This window comes from Bos mutus, chromosome 2 (genome assembly GCF_027580195.1).
Source record: "Bos mutus isolate GX-2022 chromosome 2, NWIPB_WYAK_1.1, whole genome shotgun sequence".
In the NCBI taxonomy this organism is placed as follows: Eukaryota; Metazoa; Chordata; class Mammalia; order Artiodactyla; family Bovidae; genus Bos; species Bos mutus.
The window spans coordinates 105898852-105918603 of record NC_091618.1 but is presented as its reverse complement, the minus strand read 5'-3'; the positions used below and the strand labels follow the sequence as shown (position 1 = coordinate 105918603).

The following is a 19752-nucleotide window of genomic DNA, read 5'->3' as shown; positions in this document are numbered from 1 at the left end:
AATATTTAAGTCTTCCTTTTCTTTATTCCGTTTGTCATCAACGGTAAAGTCATATGCAGTCTGCTTTAATAGTGTCTGTTGAATCCACAGCTCTTCTCCATCACCTTTGCCTTTGCCCTCTGCTTGGCTAAGCCATTTCCACATGGTGTCCCCACCGATATCTCTGCCTTCATTTTCCATCTACTCTAATCCATCTGTTTGATTAATTTTACTCAGGTCCAATCCTAATCACATCACTCCTTTGAAGTATCCTTGATCCCCAAGATAGATTTGAATTGTACACTGTAGGTAAAAGCCTTCATATCATGCCCTCACAACCAACTGACTGGCTGTGTCACCCTGGGGCTCCTACCCCTGAACCAAGCCAGTTTTCTTCTGGGCCACATACAACTCACAACCTGCGGGATTTTGCTTGGGGTCTCCTTCTTCAGTCAAAATCCTGAGTACGCCCTTTAAGACACAGCCCTCAGTTTCCTTGTATATAAAATTATTAGCCCTTATTAAGAGCTAGGTGACGGTTAAATGAATTGCACATGTAAATGCTTAGAACAGTATTCACAGTGCTCAGAAGTTGTACTGATTATTTAGCATTATATTTTATATTCTTAAAAAATTATTATATGCATCAAATAGTACTATAAACTCATTGAGAACAGGAAGCTTCATTACAACTTTTTTGTATCCTCCTTCCCCACCTCCAGGGGCATATATTCAAAGTATTATTGAGCTGCATTTTTATTAATATAGAATATAATCATAAGTGAGTTTTATGACAGGATTTTTATGGCATCTCTCTAAAGTTTTAAGATACCATTTTACAATATTTTTCCTCTCTTTAGGTCACATCTGAAAATATTTGACACGTATTTCCCAAACATCTTCTATCTGCTTGGCCCTATATTAAGATCTGGGTTTCCCAGGTGGCACAGTGGGAAAGTGAAGAATCCACCTGCCAGTGCAGGAGACCCAAGAGATGTGGGTTCAGTCCCTGCATTGGGAAGAACCGCTGGAGTAGGAAATGACAATCCACTCCAGTATTCTTGCCTGGAGTATTCCATGGACAGAGGAACCTGGCAGGCTACAGTCCTTGGGGTCACAAAGAGTCAGACATGACTGAGTGAAGGAGCACACCACACACACACATATTAAGACCTATCCTTCTTAAATTTAGAGTGGATTTTGGAAAAAGATACACAGCTCTGTGTGTATGTGTGCACATGTGCATTGGCCATGTAACCAATACTAGGTACATAGTAAATGCTTAATACTTATTCACTAAATAAATATATGATTAATAAATTATGAATATATGTTTTAAGTAGCCAAAGAAATTATCTCCAAGATCACAAAGTAAGGAATAAAATATTTTATTTTTTATTTTAAAAATCTTTGCGTGGAAGAGGTTAATAACTCCAAAGATTCAGAAGGTATAGTTGTTTTGGTTTGAAAGTAGAAAATTCGATTCCTCATACCCTGTGCAGAAGCAGTAATCTGGGTCTAGACTCATGTGAAAAGAAAAACGAATTCAATTACCCATTTTTCTGCCTACAAAGTTTAGAGTTGTAAAACCCTAACTGCCTAGCAGACTTTCTGAATAAGCTTAGATTCTGGGTGTTAAAGCACTGTGGTAGCTTGGGCTTCCCTTGTGGCTCAGCTGGTAAAGAGTCTGCCTGTAGTGCGGGAGACCTGGGTTCGATCCCTCGGTTGGGAAGATCCCCTAGAGATGGGAAAGGCTACCCACTCCAGTATTCTGGCCTAGAGAATTCCATGGACTATACAGTCCTTGGGGTCGCAAAGAGTCGGACACGACTGAGCAACTTTCACATTTGAGAGGAATAATTTCTTACCTGGTCATTTTTTCTTTGCTCAAAGCCTGTGGCTATCCTTACATGGATCTCCTTAAGTCGCTGGCAAATATCATATTCTTAGTATGTTGAATTATAACATTTTAAAGGGAATCTAATAGACCTGTCCCATATAGCACCTCATTTTCTAATTCAGAAAGCCAGTAAGAGAAAGCAACTTTATCTACAGTTATGAAACTCGTTCAGGGCAGAGCAAAATCAAGTCCCAGTCTTGATGTGCATAAGTCTGCCTTTATTCTCCTGTCTTTGTCCCTTTCAGGGATAAAACTCACATTCCTAATGGGGTTCATACCCAGTTTGTCTCCCCTGGGATACTGAGCCATGCTTCTGAAGAACTTACATATCCTGTGGTATCCAGAGGAGGTTTGTGATGACATAGTATCCAACTCGGAGAAGGCAATGGCACCCCACTCCAGTACTCTTGCCTGGAAAATCCCATGGACAGAGGAGCCTGGTAGGCTGCAGTCCATGGGGTTGCTAAGAGTTGGACACAACTGAGCAACTTCATTTTCACTTTTCACTTTCATGCATTGGAGAAGGAAATGGCAACCCACTCCAGTGTTCTTGCCTAGAGAATCCCAGGGACAGGGGAGCCTGGCGGGTTGCTGTCTATGGGGTTGCACAGAGTCGGACACGACTGAAGTGACTTAGCAGCAGCAGCAGTATCCAACTGTCTATAATTAATGATTTCATCTATAAGTTATTTGGTACTGAAATAGACTATTTTAACCATTCATAAAATTACTCTGCCACCTGTCCCATAAACCTTTCCTAAACCTAAAAAGCATGAAATTTAGTGCACTTAAACTGTGTTATCCAAAGACCATTTGATGGTAACTTAATATTTTTAATTATCATTGAGTTTTTTTATGACATTGTAGTCATAACTACTTGAGAAAAAATACATTTTTTTCTATTTCATAGAAATGGAAATACGTGGCATCATTTTCAGGAGCTTGAGGCTACCTTGTAGGTCATAATTTAAAATACATAAACTAGTTTCTTTAAGTCATTTGCACAGTATTTGAGTTGGTAAGCCCTAAACAAATTGGAGAAGGAAATGGCAACCCACTCCAGTATTCTTGCCTGGAGAATCCCAGGGACAGAGGAGCCTGATGGGCTTCCATTTACGGGGTCTCACAGAGTCAGACATGACTGATGCAACTTAGCAGCAGCAGCAGCAGCAAACAAATGTTAGGTATCGTGTTTATTATTGTATTCATCATCATTATTAGCCTCTAGAAATTCAGATTTTAAATTATGGGCTTTGAAATTTTGTCCTTAAGACATTTTCCATGACATATCTCAAAAGTGTGTCACCCTGAGTGTATTCAAACCCGCTTGACTATATACTGGACTTGAGAAGTAATGAAATTTCAAGATCTATAAGAAATTTGTTATGTAGTATTAAGCAGTTGCCAACTGTAACAACCTGCATCTAGTCTTCCTCTCCAGTGCCTTGTGATTTAAATGTTTCTAGTTATGACTTGGTTTTATTTTTCAATTCAGAACACTAAAAGGAATTCACATTTCCTTATTTACCTGAAGTGTTTCTACATCATTTCAGGCTAAGCTCTCTGCTCTAATTCCCCTAATCTTCAGCTCCCATTGAGTTCCCAGTTTTTTAATTGCTTATTCTCTCCTTTGTATCTTTCCTATATTTTCATCTTTGAAATAATTCTTGATGAACTTTTCCCAAAAAGGCAAATCATGATTATCCGATAGAAAATATTGCCCAACTGAATGTCAGTTATTTAAGTCTTAAGCACTACCTGGAGTATGGTGAAGAAGGCAGCCTCTGGAGAGAGAATTCTTGCCTTAGATCTTAGCCTTAATATTTACTGTCTCCATGGTTTGAGCAATTTACAAAATCCTCTGGTTATTTTTTTCTAGTTTACTTACATGCAAAATAGAATTATAATCAAGATTACATTATTTGGGTAAACAAACAAGTGCTTGCTGAAAAATAAGTGCCCAATTAACAATTGCCATAGGTATGGAATTGGGTAGTCATGTACATACTGTAAGCAGCTATTTGCTACAGGTTAAATTTTTATGTGTAAAGACAAATGTAGGAGCTTGTTGCAAATGCCCGTTCTGGGCTGCATCCTGCAAATGCTCTCTGTCTAAGTCTGGATGCACTCAGAATCCTTGCCGCGGTGCTCCCAGTGACCACTGTGATGGATTGGTGGGCATAAATGAACCTAATTCATCTCTGGCTTGTCTTGATCCAGGTTTCTGAAAATTCATTTTCTTTATTCAAGGGCTGGGGATATATTCTACATTTGTCTGTTTAAGAATCTGCATTTTGAACAGGGGGAAATAAAATCTCTGACCTTTCCTACTTTCCCCTTCCCCATCTGGAAAATAAATCCACCCTGTCTGTTATGACCTAATATCCTTTTTTTCTTTTTTCTGCCCTCTTCTAGCATTAGCTCTCAGGCAAGTTTTCTTCTTCTGATAGACAGTTAGATATATACACTCCAGAATGAAGGCAAAATACTTTGTCATCAAATACCTTATCAGAAAATGACCAGAGATGAGTTCAAGTAAGGTGTTGAGTAAAATATCTTAAGAGTTTTGAGGCAATAATTGGCATTAGAACGCCAGCATTTCTCTGAGGATGAGTCTGTCTCAGAATCAAGAAAGACATGCTGTCATCTCTAGGGACCCATGAGAATAAGGCTCCTGTCACTGCTTCTCGGAATACATGCTGAACTGATGGCCACCCTCAGAATCAATCTCCTCCTGGGGTGCAGTGCAGCCCTCGGCAAACATTAACACACTGCAGATTTTCACCATTAGCATTGAAGTGCTTCATTATTATGAGCCTCAAATGAAGCATGAAATGCATCCATTCATTCAATAAATATTTATTGAGATCTACTATGCTCCAGGCATTGTGCTAATAGTTGCTTAGAGAAAAAAAAAATTTTTTTTCAGCCAGGTGCAATAATTCAATGTGATTGGCATCTGGCTTAATTTTTTTTCTGTTTTTAAATTGTGCCAAATCTCAAAATTGAAAGTTGTAAAAAACTAAATTACTAAGCTTTTTTTAATGGAGAGCTCTTTCTTAGAGGGTTAAAGGGACATCCTTTTGTTTTCTGTTATTACAGATTACTTCCTTTTTTGCTTTCAAGATGAAAGAAAAATAACCAGTTTATAGACTTGTGATGTTAATTATAGACTTGTGATGTTAATTTTGAATGTGTGTGTAAATTTCAGGGGAAAACGTTAAATTTATCCATTTTATTTCTCCAAATATTTTAAAACATAACAGTCATGTGGTTTTTGGAATAAATTCTGACAGGTTTCAGAGACGCTGGTAGCTATGAATCTAAAACCCTAAATCTTCTTTAATGCTCTTTTGACGAATGTATTATCAATGCTTGCTAAAGTGAATTTGTTCATCTTGTGTACTCAGCAGAGAGGAAAACATCCTCACAGAAAGATCTCCCCATTCATTCTTCCTCTATCCAAATGCAAATACTTAGCTTTCCTCAGTGGTTTTTCAGTGTTTTGAAACATTGTCTCCAAGTTGTGATGGAGCTAGCAGAGGTCCTTAGAGAAAGGAGAGAGAGCAATGAAACTTTCAAATTTACCTAATCAAACTTCTCACCTTCAAGGGAGTGTCATTTAAAACATTGCAAAAACAGTTATGCAAAATTTATGTTCTTAAAGGAAGTGAAGGCCACCTAAAGCCCTCATTCACTTTGATTATTGTGGGAGAAAAAATTGCAAAGGAATCCATGAGTAAATATTCCATTAACTGTGGCTATTCATTTTTTCAACTTCCATTTCCTAAGCACCTGCTTGTTGCCGTATGCCTGCTGGATTCTAGAAAGACGTCAGCAGTGTACTCATTTCCTCAGGAGATGTGGTTCAGAGTCTTCTTGGTCTATGGTGTTGTAAAGTGTTGTAAGTGGTAAAGAGTAAAGCTAGGTTCCTACCTTTGAGTTAAAACACCCACAAAAATCAGGAATTATAAATACATATATAAAAATAATTAAAACAGATTTTTTAGAAAACATATTGAGGCAGGATAAGGATAGGGTGACTAACCTTGACAATAAATTGGAGTACTTCACAATGGGGATGCCAGTTGAAGTATGTTTTATGATAAAAAGAATTCATCAGGTGAGAGAAAGAATAGGGAGAGAAGGGGAAGAATGGAGGGAGACAGAGACGAAGAAGGACAAAGAAACACCTTTCTGGTAGATGTAAAAGGCCCAGCCTGTGTGGAAGCATCCAGATACAAAAACACCCATTAAATACACGAGAGGATGGCCACATAGGATGCAGTAGGTGACTGAGGTTGATTGGAGCCAGATAGTGAGTGACGACTTACTGTGATTTGGAGATTGAAGTAGGTTTCTTTTTATTTAACAGAAAGGGAAAACTTTGTCTTGTTGTGTTATTCTTTGTTGTTAGCAGACTTCTACTTTTAAAGGAAGTTTGGGGGTGTAATAAAGGTGAGGAAGCAGAGAGGATGGAAAGTTGTTGCAACCGTCCTAAGGACACTTGATGGAGGCTCAAGGTCAAGGAGTGATGGTGACACTTGGGATAAGTGAAAGACACTTCCAAGCTAAACTATAAGGGCTCAAGTTCTGGATATGTGAATTATGAGCTGTTTCAAAGGGCATATTCATTTTCTGTGGCTGCCATAACAGCGTATCAGAGACCCGGGGCTTTGTACAACAAGAACTGTATTCTCTGATAGTTCTAGAGGCTGTAAGTCTGAAACTTATGTGTCAGCAGGGCTATGCTCTCTCAGTGGGCTCTAAAAAGGATTCTCCCTTGCTTTTTCCTAGCTTCTGGTGGTGGTCTTTCATCCTTAGCCTTCATGATTAGCAGCTGCATCACTCTGATCTCTGCTTCTTTTGTCACATGGGATTCTTCCTGTCTTTTCTTTTTATAAGGACACTAATTATATTGGATTAGGGCTCACCTCAGTGACCTCATCTTAACTTGGCTACATCTGCAGAGACCCTCTTTCCACATAAGTTCATATTCAAAGGTAACAGGCATTAGAACTTCAACATATATTTTGGGAGATACAAAGTAATTCATAATAAAAGAGTTTTGGCTTAGACGACTGGATGGATATTGATGCTGTTAAAAATATGCAGGAGGGAAATATTAAGGAGGTAGGGGAGAGAGAGTTTAATTTGGGGACATCTTAATTGTATACTACTCACAGGATAGCTAAGTGATAGTGAACAGTAGATATTTGGAGGTTTTAAGAAGATAACTCAAGAGTTGTAGACAGCTTGGAATTTTGTATGTAAATTTTAGGTCAGGTTCCCTGGGAAACCAACTGTGAGTAGTGTTTTCAGGTTAAACACCTAACGCCTGTATGAAATGATGGAAGCTAGTTGATTGGGCCGAGGGAGGAGTTGACATGCTCTGCAGTTGTAGCAGAGGGTTCAGCTGGTTCTATAGACATCGCTGGTATGTATGAGCCTTTGGAGTAATCCCAGATCAAAGCAAGGCTCAGGACCTGTGTGCCCTGAACCCCTCAGTCATTGGATACAGGTTCTCCCTCCACTCTTCCAGGGAAGGGAGTATGACCTTGGGTAAGGCAGCTCCCTTCTGTATTTCATTTCCCAGAGAGGGACTCAGCTGTGAGCCTTCAGCTGCCAATACTCCTAGAAGGTGAAGGAATGAGTAGCTTGTTTGAAAGGCAGATCTGGGCAGTGCAACCACAGTATCCACTGCAATACAGGGACCACAGGAGGAAGAGGACAAGTGAATAACTTGACAAGTGGACATGAAAGCAAGCACCAAAGAGACTAAGGAGAGAATGTATATATTAGCCACTTTCATATACACTATATAACTTTCCTTCTTACAGCAACCTGGGAAAGAGGGTGATGTTAATCTATATTCACAGATAACTAAAATGCTAAAGGATTAAGAAATAGTGCAGGTTAGTTGCTGATGTTTCTGAGAGTCATTTTAAATTTGAACTCCAGGCTTTAACCACCTCTAATACATATCATGGAAAGGCAAAAGCATGAGTAGGAATGTATTCTCTGTTATATCCCTGCAATGCTGCAATTCATGGTCAGATTTTCTGTTACAATGATATTGTGCATTTGCTGATTCATGTTCAGTTTCTAGTCCTCCTTAGTGCTAATTTATTAGCTTATAGTCTACTTTCAAAATATAACACAAAGCGGAACAAAGCACATTCCATGAGAAAATGAGAAGCCAGTCCAATGAGGATGAGTTGAGTAACGGATTCTATTAGATTGAAGGCACATGAAAGGAAGTGGCACCTAAGCTAGACATTAAAGAATGGAGATCATATTTTTGTGTGAATGTGGTAGGGATGGAAACCCCAGGCAGAGGAACAAACAGTCGTGCTATTCATCTGATTCACTTAATCACTTATCCATCCACCCATTCATCTATTCAGTATTCAGTTTCTGCAAGCCATCATGTTTTGAGAAACTTTGTGTGCTTACTTGTTATTGCTTCCTTTTATTGATTTGATACAAATTTTAAATATTTGCAGTCATCGAGGTTGAATATTTTATGTTTTTTACTATATGGTGGTTTATGTTGAATATTTTATGTGTTTTACTATGTGGTGGTTTTATTACACTGTTGTCAGGTCTGTCTCTCCTAAGATTTTTGTAAAGTTTTTTTCCGCTAAGAGGCAGTTGCAGGCAGTTTAGATTTCTTCTCATTATTCCATTTTAGAAAATATATTAATTTTTCCAGAAATTCATTGGATTTGGCAATATTCAATTATGCTTCTGGGGGGAGCTGACATCCCTATCTTTTATGCATAGATTCTTACAAAGACAAAACAGAATACCCCTATAGGATTTCACTTAGATCATCTTTTTGCAGATTGGTTCTAAACTGTTTAAAATTTTTTCCTCTTTATTGCATTTGTTCATGTGTCTAAAAATGATGAAATTTTGGTCTGATGTTTTCAAATCAGTGTTTCTTAATTGTTATATTTTGATAAATTTGAAAACATTCCTTTCATGTAATATCGTTTGAATGTCAAAATTAAATCATCAATGCTAATTTTACAGTATGCTTCAAAAACCATATAGTGGCACTCTCACCCCACTCCAAAATTGAGGATGACTTCCTTTAAAATGTCTGTTATGAAACGCAAACAGAATGCAAAAGGTTGCCTTCAGAAATTACAGTATTTAATTCATCTCATAAAAAACAGAATGATATAACTGTTTAGTTCATTGTTTACAGTCTGTGCTATTACTCTGTGGCAAATATATTTCTATGTGTTTAGCATATAGCATGCATTGTCAAATGTAACTAATTTCTACTTACAGGTATGTGACTTTAAACACTTAAATCAGTTGATTAAGCTGTTCCATCATGCTCCACTTCCACACCTCAGTACCTAACTTTCTTACTTCTCACAGGGGTAAAAACAAACTGGATCCATCAAGGATGCAGCTCTGTGCTTTTAACCAGGCAGAGACATATGTGACCACTTTTACACAGGTTACCTAAAAAAAAATTCATACATATGTATATGATATTTTTTTTCAGTGTCATGCATGCTGTTCAGCTACAAAATCTCTCTGCCTGACCCATTGCAAGAAAGTAGAAACATACAATTGTGCCATAGATAAATTGACATCACAGCATGTCACGGGCAGTTCTATCTATTTTTGTTATTCTCTCGATGACTCCCTTGATATATCTCTCATGTCCTTAGGTGATTTCAAGTGCATGAGCTATAGATTTTTATTGGATAGATTCTTAAAATAAGGTATAGCATGTAACAGAAACCACTGAAGCAGCATTTAATTTAAAAACCTCTATCAACTTCCCCTCCTAATTTAAGCTTTACGGTTGACCCTTGAACAACAGGGGTTTGAACTGCATGGTTCGACTTATAAAGTGATTTTTTTAAATAGTAAATAATACGGTACTACATGATCCATGGTTGGTTGAATCCACAGTTGCGGAACAGAGGATCTGAGGAACCGTGAGTGTGGAGGGCTGACTGTAAGTTTTAATCAGATGTTAGACTGCATGGAGGATTGTGCCCTGACCCCCATGATGTTCAAGGGTCAACTGTATATGTATAGATATATATCATATTAACTTGTCAGGCTTACTGAGATAAGAGTAGAGTTTTAATATTCTCACCATAACAACAACAACAAAAACGGTGATTATGTGAGGTGAAGGATGTGTTAACTAACCTTATTATGGTAAACATTTCACCGTATATTCATGTAATCTAATCACCTTGTTTACCTTAAATTTACACAGTGCCATATGTCAATTACATCTCGGGGGAAAAATTAAGATTGTCACATTAAAGTCAGTAAATTAAAATTTTATTAAGAAATATTTTGTGGGAGTATTATTTCAGGTATAAACATAAAAATCTTGTAACAAGAAAAGACCATTCTAGTGCTGGTCTTTTATTCACAGGTTAAGGAAATTGAGGCTCGTGCAGTTTCTGAGGACGCGTGTAGAACCCTGAAGACAGAGACAGGGTTACCCAGCTTCTAGGCCAAACTTTGCATATATTTTGAAATAGTTTTAAGCAAAATGATAACTAGGGCTTTATTCCCTTATTGATTCAGTAATTAACATTTGATTTTTATTTGATCATATGTAAAGTGTATCATTAATAATTTACTGGGCCTATGAATGAATGAGTTATAAATGCCTGAAATGATTAATTTGATTCCAGAATCAATTTTATACACTGATGAGAGTAAGTTTCTGATTATGTACATTTGGCCCCCTGTACCTATGGGTTCTGCATGTGCAGATTCAATCAACTAGGGATCAAAAATATTCCAGAAAAGTCCAAATAGCAAAACATGATTTGCCTGCATGCCAGCAAGTATTTACATGCATTTGCATTGTATTTACAACTGTTTACATAGCATTCACATTGTATTAGCTATCATAAGTAATTTAGATATGATTTAAACTATAAGGGATATATAAAGTATAAAGGATGTACATAGGCTATATGTAAATACTATACCTTTTTATATAAGGGACTTGAACTTATGCAGATTTTGATATCTTCTGTGTATATCTGTGATTATCTCATAAGGAGATAGATACATAGAGTAGCCTCAAGAAGATAAAAAGTTTAAGTGGAACATATTATGAAGTGGACACTAAATCTGTCAATAAGACATAAAACACTTTCTTAAAATTAGAAACAGATTAATATGAATTGCTATAACTAAAGTCTAACATATAAAAAATATGCTACTCAGATATAATATCTTGTTTTAATTTTAGTATAGCTTGTTGAATGACTGAACTGGAAGGAAAAACCCATGTTAATAGGAATCATGCTTTTTTTTATACTTAATAGAGTTCATATTTTTAATTTATTTGTCATTGTTAGAATGTTTCTATTACTGTTTTCAATAATGAAAGCAAAACTTTATCCTGAAGTTCATACACTCTAGGAATAATAATGCTCAGTTTCAAATTTAAAAAGAAGCATATAGTTTGTTCTAGTTTACTTGCAGTTAATTTTAAAGGAATTCCTGAGTAAAAGACATATTTTTGTATTTGAGATTGATGATGATTTAGAGGCAATATTGTCTTAGAAAACTATTTTGCTCCAAAGTGTAGTCAGTCCTCCTTCTAGAACCTAAGTAAAGATACATACATATGCAATAGCATCTATATATGTATAGGTAAAACACTATTTTTGAGAAAACTATTTTTAGAAATACATATAGATACACACATATATATGCATGTATGTGTATGTGTGCTTAATTACTAAATTATTATTACTTTTTTCTTGTTATCAAACTATATTAGAGAACATGAGGTGCATATTAAGGAATGGTCATTCTCTAGATAAAGGCTCAGTTGCAAAGAATGACTTGAAATATTTTCTTTGGCAGAAAAAATATATTTTTATTGGTGCCAAATTCTATTTTTACACTGTGTTTGCAATATTAGAAGCCTGGATATATTTTTAAAAAATGGTAATTGTTGTATTATTGGAATTGTCATTCCTTGTCCTTCCTCCTTACAAGTGGATAGTTTTAGGAAATAGTATTCATCATTCAGAGGTACAGGCAGTTTGTTCTTCGTCATTTCTTTTTTTATTATTGATAATTTGTAGCGATCTTAAGTCACAGAGTACGTGCTTTTACCTCACATTTTGCTGTCATGTTTGCCTGTGTCCCGATCCTTATTTACCAACTTGCAGTATTCTAGCAGGCCTCAAAAGTAGAACTGTTTAAATATTTGTTCCCAAAACTTTTAAGGTATTCTTTCTGATTTGACCCACTGCATTCCAGCTATTTATATACTCTTCTCTGCAAATAGCACAAAGCCCCTGAATACCAATTGTTGTTTTACCTTTCAAGACCTTGAATGCCAGGGTGAATGCCATTTTCCTTTAGAAAGAAGTGGATGAAACTGTAGGATCTGGCTGGGAAGTCTAAAACCAGTCCAATCTTCTTATATGACCAAACTTTCTTGCATTTTTTTGTTTGCTTTTATATGCAAGATCGTATCTTTCAGTCGCATAAATTGTCATGTATTGGACAGAAATTACCCTAGGTACAAGACTTTAAGAAAACAAAGAACTTTTAGTAAAGTGTTTGCTTTGAGTTTCCTGGTGGTGACTGAGATTTTACTTCATTATTTCTCCAGTATCTAAAACTATAAACCAATTGATCATAAGATAGGACTGTTAAGTGGGTTTCCTGCTGAATGAACAACAGCTGTTCCCCCAAAGCCTATGCAGCTTCTCTAATATCAATAAACAAAACACTAGGAAAGGAAAAACTCTGTTTTCTTGTTCTTTATTTTAGAAAGTGCTGGTGTTTTAGTTGCCCTTAATGTGGAGCCCTATGCAAAGTCACAGGTATGGAGCCCTGTACCAGGGTCACAGGATAAAAATCTCTGAAACTACCAAGCCCCATAGCAACTGTTTCCATGAGCCTCTGGATCTAAACTGGCCAGTTCCCTGACCCCATATTAAGTAAAATACCCACCCTATTATCCACTCCATGGTATCCTAACCAATCACCCAGTGCCACCATTCCAGTAGGAATTTTCTCTGTCTTGAGACTATAAAAAGTGGCTGCTAGCCTGCAAAAGGGTTCGGCTCTCCCTTGAGCCAGCCCACTGTTCTAATGGTGTCTCTCACTCTAATAAACTTTATTCTCTGCTCATTCTGTCTCATGTCTGGAAATTCTTTTCCAACCCGCACACAGACCACAACATTTTTGGTGGCCCGTACTTGGACTTGGGGTCTCTTCCCCTACCTCCTCACTTCTCCTTTCTCATAAGGACCCTCTGCAAACAGGCAAGTGGCTGTGGAAGCAGCTGAGGAATTCTGGCCAGGGTTACTCTCCAGTGTAACTCTCCACAGTGAGTGCCACTGCTCACTGGGCCCCAGTAGCTTCCACCCAAATGGGTGATAGTCTCTCTGACTCCTTTCCAACTGAGGAATAGGCCGACCAGTATTGCTATGGGGCTTGGTCAGTTCCAGAGGTTTTTATCCTGTGGCCTCGGTACAGGGCTCCACGCCTGTGAACTTGATATAGGGCTCCAGACTTAACTATGTGAGAAAAGAATTTAACTAGTAAATAAACTATTTTGTACTAACCTAAATGGAAGCAAAATGAAAATTTAGACCACAGAGAGGAAAAAATATTTAATATTCCACTGATGAATGATATCTGGTATCATTGATGAATGATGTCTGGTTGCAAAGACACAACTGAGCTAGGAAACTGAACTTAACTGATCTGGTACATTTTTTACCTTGGAGCATTATGTTTTAAATATAATCTTGAGAGAAAGCAGAATTCCAGAGAGACCAGAAGAGGATTTGAGGGACTTTATGGGGCCCAGAAGCTAAATCATGTAAAGAAAATAAATACCATTACTGTCAAGATAAAAACAAACATACAAATGGTAATATCATAGGTAATCTCTAGTTTTAAAAGTGCTGAAGAGAGTAGTGTTTGCATTTCCGTAGAAGGTGGGGGGAAAAAGGGGGGCCTTTCAATTGCAAGAGAGAGGAAAGCATATTTTGGCTTTAAATTCAAGTTATCCGGTAATAGAATGGTAAACTTGGAAAACTGGACTTCTAGTCACACAGAGCATAGTATAGAATTCTATCTATAGAATTCTTCTCTAAAGGTGCTTTGATCCTTTGTTATAAAGTTTACCATTTTACTCACTGTAGATTCAGAACTTCACTATATGTATAAATTGTAAAACGAGGCTGTAAAGTTAAAAGATGCGTGATACTGGATCTAATCAAGTCTTTGAATCTAATAAAGTCTTCCTTGCTTACTGACGTACGGTGGAGCTTTTTAATCACTAATGCTTCCCATAGTTTTTTGTCCTTTTATGGCCAGCCCTTCCTTTTGATTTGCTTCTTTCACCCTTCTTCCTGTCCCTCGTGTTTCTCTGATTTGATGCTCAGGTGAGATAACTATTCTAGACTGTGCTGTTCAAAGAATATCTTTCTTTTGTTGTGTGAAGCAAACAGCCTTATAATATGTACTTTAAATGTGACATCTTTGGGATGTTTTCAACACCAGCCGTCCTCTTTGAATAAGGCTTTTGTTGACTTCTGTGTTTCCTCAGTGCTCTATGTTGATAGTGTTTTTTGATTTTGAGTGCTAGACTATCAAGTTATTAGACAATCCTACTTCAAACTTCTCAAGATAAAATATGACCAACATTAATGAGCATCCATACTAGCATGAAGTAGGCTTACAGTGTGAATGTCTATTTCAGGAAATGTCAGTAAGAAATTTGTAAATGACCAACCTAGGGCAGTTTTTCATATGACACCTATATTTAACAGAATCTCTTCTTAAATGCAGTTTTGTAAAAAGCACACCTTCAAGGCAATCAAAAGGAAATGCATAAAGAATAGTTGAGCTTTACTTTGATCATATTTTCAATAGTGAAATAGCTACAGAAGTTTGTAGTCAAGATTAGAATGTTACAAAACTACTTTATTATTTTATGGATACACACTGAATATAGAAAACTATGTCCAAAACACATGTATAATATAATAATTACCTAAAGGAGACATAATCAGGGAGAGAGTGAAGGAGACTTGTATTTTTCATCATATACTACTGTACATTTGAAATTTTTGAGGCAAGTATATAGACTTTATTTAGGAAAGAAGGAAAAAATTAGAAAGTACCTACAGTCATACTATACTAGTGATTCTACTAAAAATTATCCTATTTTTACACTTGTTTCCACTTCTGTGTAGAACACCAAAGACGAAAGATTCCCTGTTGACAAGCAAAGAATAGGCAAAAAGTTTATTTCATATTTTACTAAAAATAAAATCAACATGAAATTATAAAATGACCTATTTATAAAACCAAAGGAGAAATTTTTCATTCTGAAGTATTTATTTTACTGCTTTTAGTATAGTATAGTTATTCTTCCATTTCCAAAATCACAAGAAAGAAAGCTAAATAAATAGCAAATAACTGAATTTATAGAAATGAAAATAACCATATAATTATTTAAAATAACACAAATAATTGACTTGATCTTCTCTGTGTACTAAATAAGAATAAAAAAACAGTCAGTAGTTAAAATCAGAACACCTACTATGAGATTTGAAAAATTTATCTTCAAGAGAAAAACTTTGTTACAAATGTAAGCCTTTCTATTTACCCTGTTAAAGAAACTTCTGCTTTAGTAAGTATTAAATTTAAAAGCTGAATAGATTAAAACTAAACTATCTATATTGCTAGGACATGCACATAAATATTTGAAAGTATATACAGTACTGAAATTACTACTGTGTGAATACTTAGTACATTCCCAGGAAAGCATTGATTTCCTAAAAACATTCTAAAGATTGAATTTGAAAGCCACAAGAATTTGACTTGTGATACAAATTATAGTACATATTGAATATTTTGATAATTTATGTTCCAGTGAGGAATAATTTTGAATAACTGTCATTTATGGTATAAAATCTGAGTCAAACTCTGAATTTCATTGACAAAAAAAATTGCCATAAAACTTATGGGGGGTACATTTCAATGGCAAGATATGCTTCGTAAAATCATCTTAGTTTTTACTTATAAATTAACTTGGCATTAATCTGCTTTGTTAATGCTCTTTTGAAGAGTGGGATGCTTTCATTAATTTAACCCATGTTACAGCTCTGCGAATTTTAGTCATTTTATTTAGAAGTTATTACCAGGTGAGAGAAAATCATTATAATTATATCCAAGTGGTCAATGTTTTGGCTAAGGACAGTAAGGAGTTTTTTATTCTATCAACTGTTTCACCCACTGCTTTGCCTCAAATCCAAGCCAGTAACTTTTTTTCAGGATGGCAGTATTTGATTTTAGCTCCACAGAATCAAAGTGTCTTATCTTTCATGTCCCTAAAGGTCAAAATTGAGGGTATCAAATAATTGTAGTCTTTGGATATGGTACTTAAAATTGGTTTTTGTGGTAGTTGGCACAATAGGACATATTAGTAATTACAAATTTCCCCATTGTTTCCAGGAGTAATAAATATTTTAAAACCTTAAGTCTTACGGAATATCCAGTCTTATAATTAATTTGTATTTGCTTTAAAGTAATTTTAGATGAGTACAATCAGTTTAAATAACCTACTTCTTTTTTTTTTATAATTTTTCTTCAATTTTAATTTAAAAAAATTATACATGTGTTCCCCTACTTCTTAAATGAAATTTAATATTGATATTGTTAATTCATAATATTTTAAAAATCTTTGACATTGTGGGAAAAATACTTCTATGCTAATATAGATTAGAAGTATTAATTTTAATAGAGTATTCATAGTTCTTTACTTCAGTTATACAAATAGCTTTCCTTACTTCATTGCTTATGCTCATTACTTTATCAACGCCTTTTTTTTACTGATGTTGAATACTGTGTGGTAATAATAGTGTTGAGAACATAATGTGGTACCCATAAAGCACACTTTTAGCTTCCAAGTCATTCACTAAAAGTTAATAGTCTAGGCTGGGCCTGTGATCTTAATGCAATTCAGGAGACTGAAGAATAAATCTAAATGAAATAAGAATTTTCTCCTTTTTAAAACTTGCATTTTTTTTGGAATTATTCTTTAAAAAAAACAAGTAAAGCTGTAATCTTAGTAAGAGACTACATGCTGTAATAACTAGAGGTTTCCAATAATCACATGTCATTTAGCAAATGAGAATGAAAATTGAACTCTTGCATTGATGTGCTGCTCCATTATAAAATAATTTTAGGAAAGTCTGACTGAGTTTTGCTACAGTTGCTGTATGTATTTTTTTGAAAACTTTCTGTGTATCTGTGTGTGCGTAAACATCCTGTTTGATCACAAAGTCCTGGGTGGGAAAAAGCCTGTTTGTGTTATGATCAGTTTCATGATCATAATGACAATGAGTTCATTCCTCTCATGTGTTGGTCTGCCGTGTTCAAGTTCATGGAATCTTTGTTTCAGACTTTGCATGTGGTGCGCGCTTTAGTAGCCAGTATCTCTCGACATTATAAATACTAGTTATGATCTCTTCTACTCTATCCTGAAATTCCATCACTAAGATAGGTGATGATGAATAATTGCTATAGACGTTGACATTCTGATTCTGATACAGTATTTGACTTTTTTGTTTGTTTGGATGAAAGGCCTTCTATCTATATCATCCTGATACATATTCTTAAACCCAAGCAATGATAGAAAAAATATGTTTGGATTTCATTTTACACTAATTTTATTATTTTTTTAAATTTTAAGTATCAACTAGCTTTTTCTGCCAATTGTCAGATCAGACCTTTCCGTTATCAGGTGTTGGCAATTTGGCATTTGTATATTATTGCTGTTAGGGTCTTAGTTGTTCTAAAATAGTAATTAGTTGTATATATAAACTTATATTAAACATAAAACAAAGGTGTGGTCAATACTTTGCAAATGTTATAGTTTACATAAAAATTGTACCTTCAGGCTAATTCTGTCCTAATAATTGTTGACATACTAAAAATAATGAAATGTATTTTGCACAGGATGTGTAGATAGAAAGATCAAGCATAGATGCATTGTAAGGTGACCTGATCTCAGTGTATGTTTATATGTTTTTATGGCCATCGTATTGTTAATCTTTTTTTCATAACACTTTGCATGACTCTGATGATCAAATATGGTTTTTAACAAGAGATTTGAATTGAACCCTAAATGAACTCTCTGGTGGGGTGGTGATTTCTTTTTAGAGGCTGAACCAATCAAGTTCCTCAGAGTGCAGCACAGTTGATAACCCTGTGCCTGGAGAAGAAGAGGCAGAGGCTGAGCCTGTAAATTCAGATGAGCCAGAGGCCTGTTTTACCGATGGTAAGAGAAAAATTGAGACCTCACTTAACATCCATTTGTTAATGTTTTGGCCTCGGTCTTAAAGCCTAATGCTTACTTGGGATTGATGAATAAACTGTCAGAAGACTCCATTCCATGCTGATTTAGTCATGGCTCTTTGACTAGGCTTCTGTTTCCATACTTATGCTACTAATAGTAATTTAGAATGTTTATGTGTGTGTTATGCTGTAAAGCACTGCCATTTTTTGAGAGAAGCAAATAAGTGTGATACCCGATTAATGGAAATTTGTGTTTGCTCAAATTAGTACTATAAGCAAAACACATGGAGTTTCCTTTAGAAGTATCCCTATTAAAGGCATTTAAGGGTATCATCTGGAGAAGGCAATGGCACCCTACTCCAATACTCTTGCCTGGAAAATCCCATGGACCGAGGAGCCTGGTGGGCTGCAGTCCATAGGGTTGCTAAGAGTTGGACACGACTGAGCGACTTCACTTTCACTTTTGACTTTCATGCATTGGAGACGGAAATGGCAACCCACTCCAGTGTTCTTGCCTGGAGAATCCCAGGGACGGCGGAGCCTGGTGGGCTACCGTTTATGGAGTCGCACAGAGTCGGACACGACTGAAGTGACTTAGCAGCAGCAGCAGCAGCAGCAGCAAACCCTCTGTGGAAAGTATTAATGCTAAACTATTTCAGACTGTAGGTGCTATTTTACTGAGATCAAACTTTACAAAGGCTATTTTAATCCTATAAAATACCAATGAGAATACTTATATAATAACTTAGAGATATTCATAACTTTTCAAATTCACAACTCTAATTTGAGTCTAGTATATAAGAGATATTACAGAAACACATTTTCAATGAATTGTAGCCTTCAACACTGAAAACATGCTGTAAACCAAAGTTTCAGTTGTGTAAGATGAATGCATTCTGAAAATATAACAGGCAACAATATGATTATAGTTAGCAATACTTTATGGTATACTTAAATACACAAAAGGGTAGATCTTATATGTTTTTAATTACCCACCCCCCAAAAAAGAAGAAATTGGTAACTATATGAAGAGATGGCAATTTAATTAGCTTGATTGTGGTGATTATTTCACAGTGTAAACATAACATATTTACAAGCTGTATAACTTAAATTTTTAATTGTCAATTATCTCAATAAAGCTGAAAAAAATGGACAGAATAAGAGAAGAATGTTTGCATGCAAAGTCACTTTAATCATGTCTGACTCTTTGCAACCCTATGGGCCGTAGCCCACCAGGCTCCCTCTGTCCATGGGATTCTCCAGGCAAGAATACTGAAGTGGGATACCATGCCCTCCTCTAGGGGATCTTTCCGACCCAGGGGTCAAACCCATGTCTCTGGTGTTTCCTGCCTTGGCAGGCAAGTTGTTTACCACTAGCACCACCTGGCAAGCCCAAAAGAAGAATAGGCAAAATCAGTCTACAAAGGTAGAAGTCAGACTCATACTCACCTTTAGGAGGTACAGATTGGGAAAGGGCATGATGGTGATTTCCGGGTGCTTGAAAATGTTATATCATGACCAAC

General features: G+C 36.0%; 1 protein-coding gene across 1 annotated transcript in view; it reads left to right on the top strand.

Annotated features, from left to right (window-relative positions):
* The window catches only part of SCN9A (sodium voltage-gated channel alpha subunit 9), a 166683-nt gene that overhangs the window by 110667 nt on the left and 36264 nt on the right, over nt 1-19752 (top strand). The window contains 1 exon segment of the mRNA XM_070357851.1: nt 18095-18212. Within this exon segment, the coding sequence (XP_070213952.1) occupies nt 18095-18212 (118 nt within the window).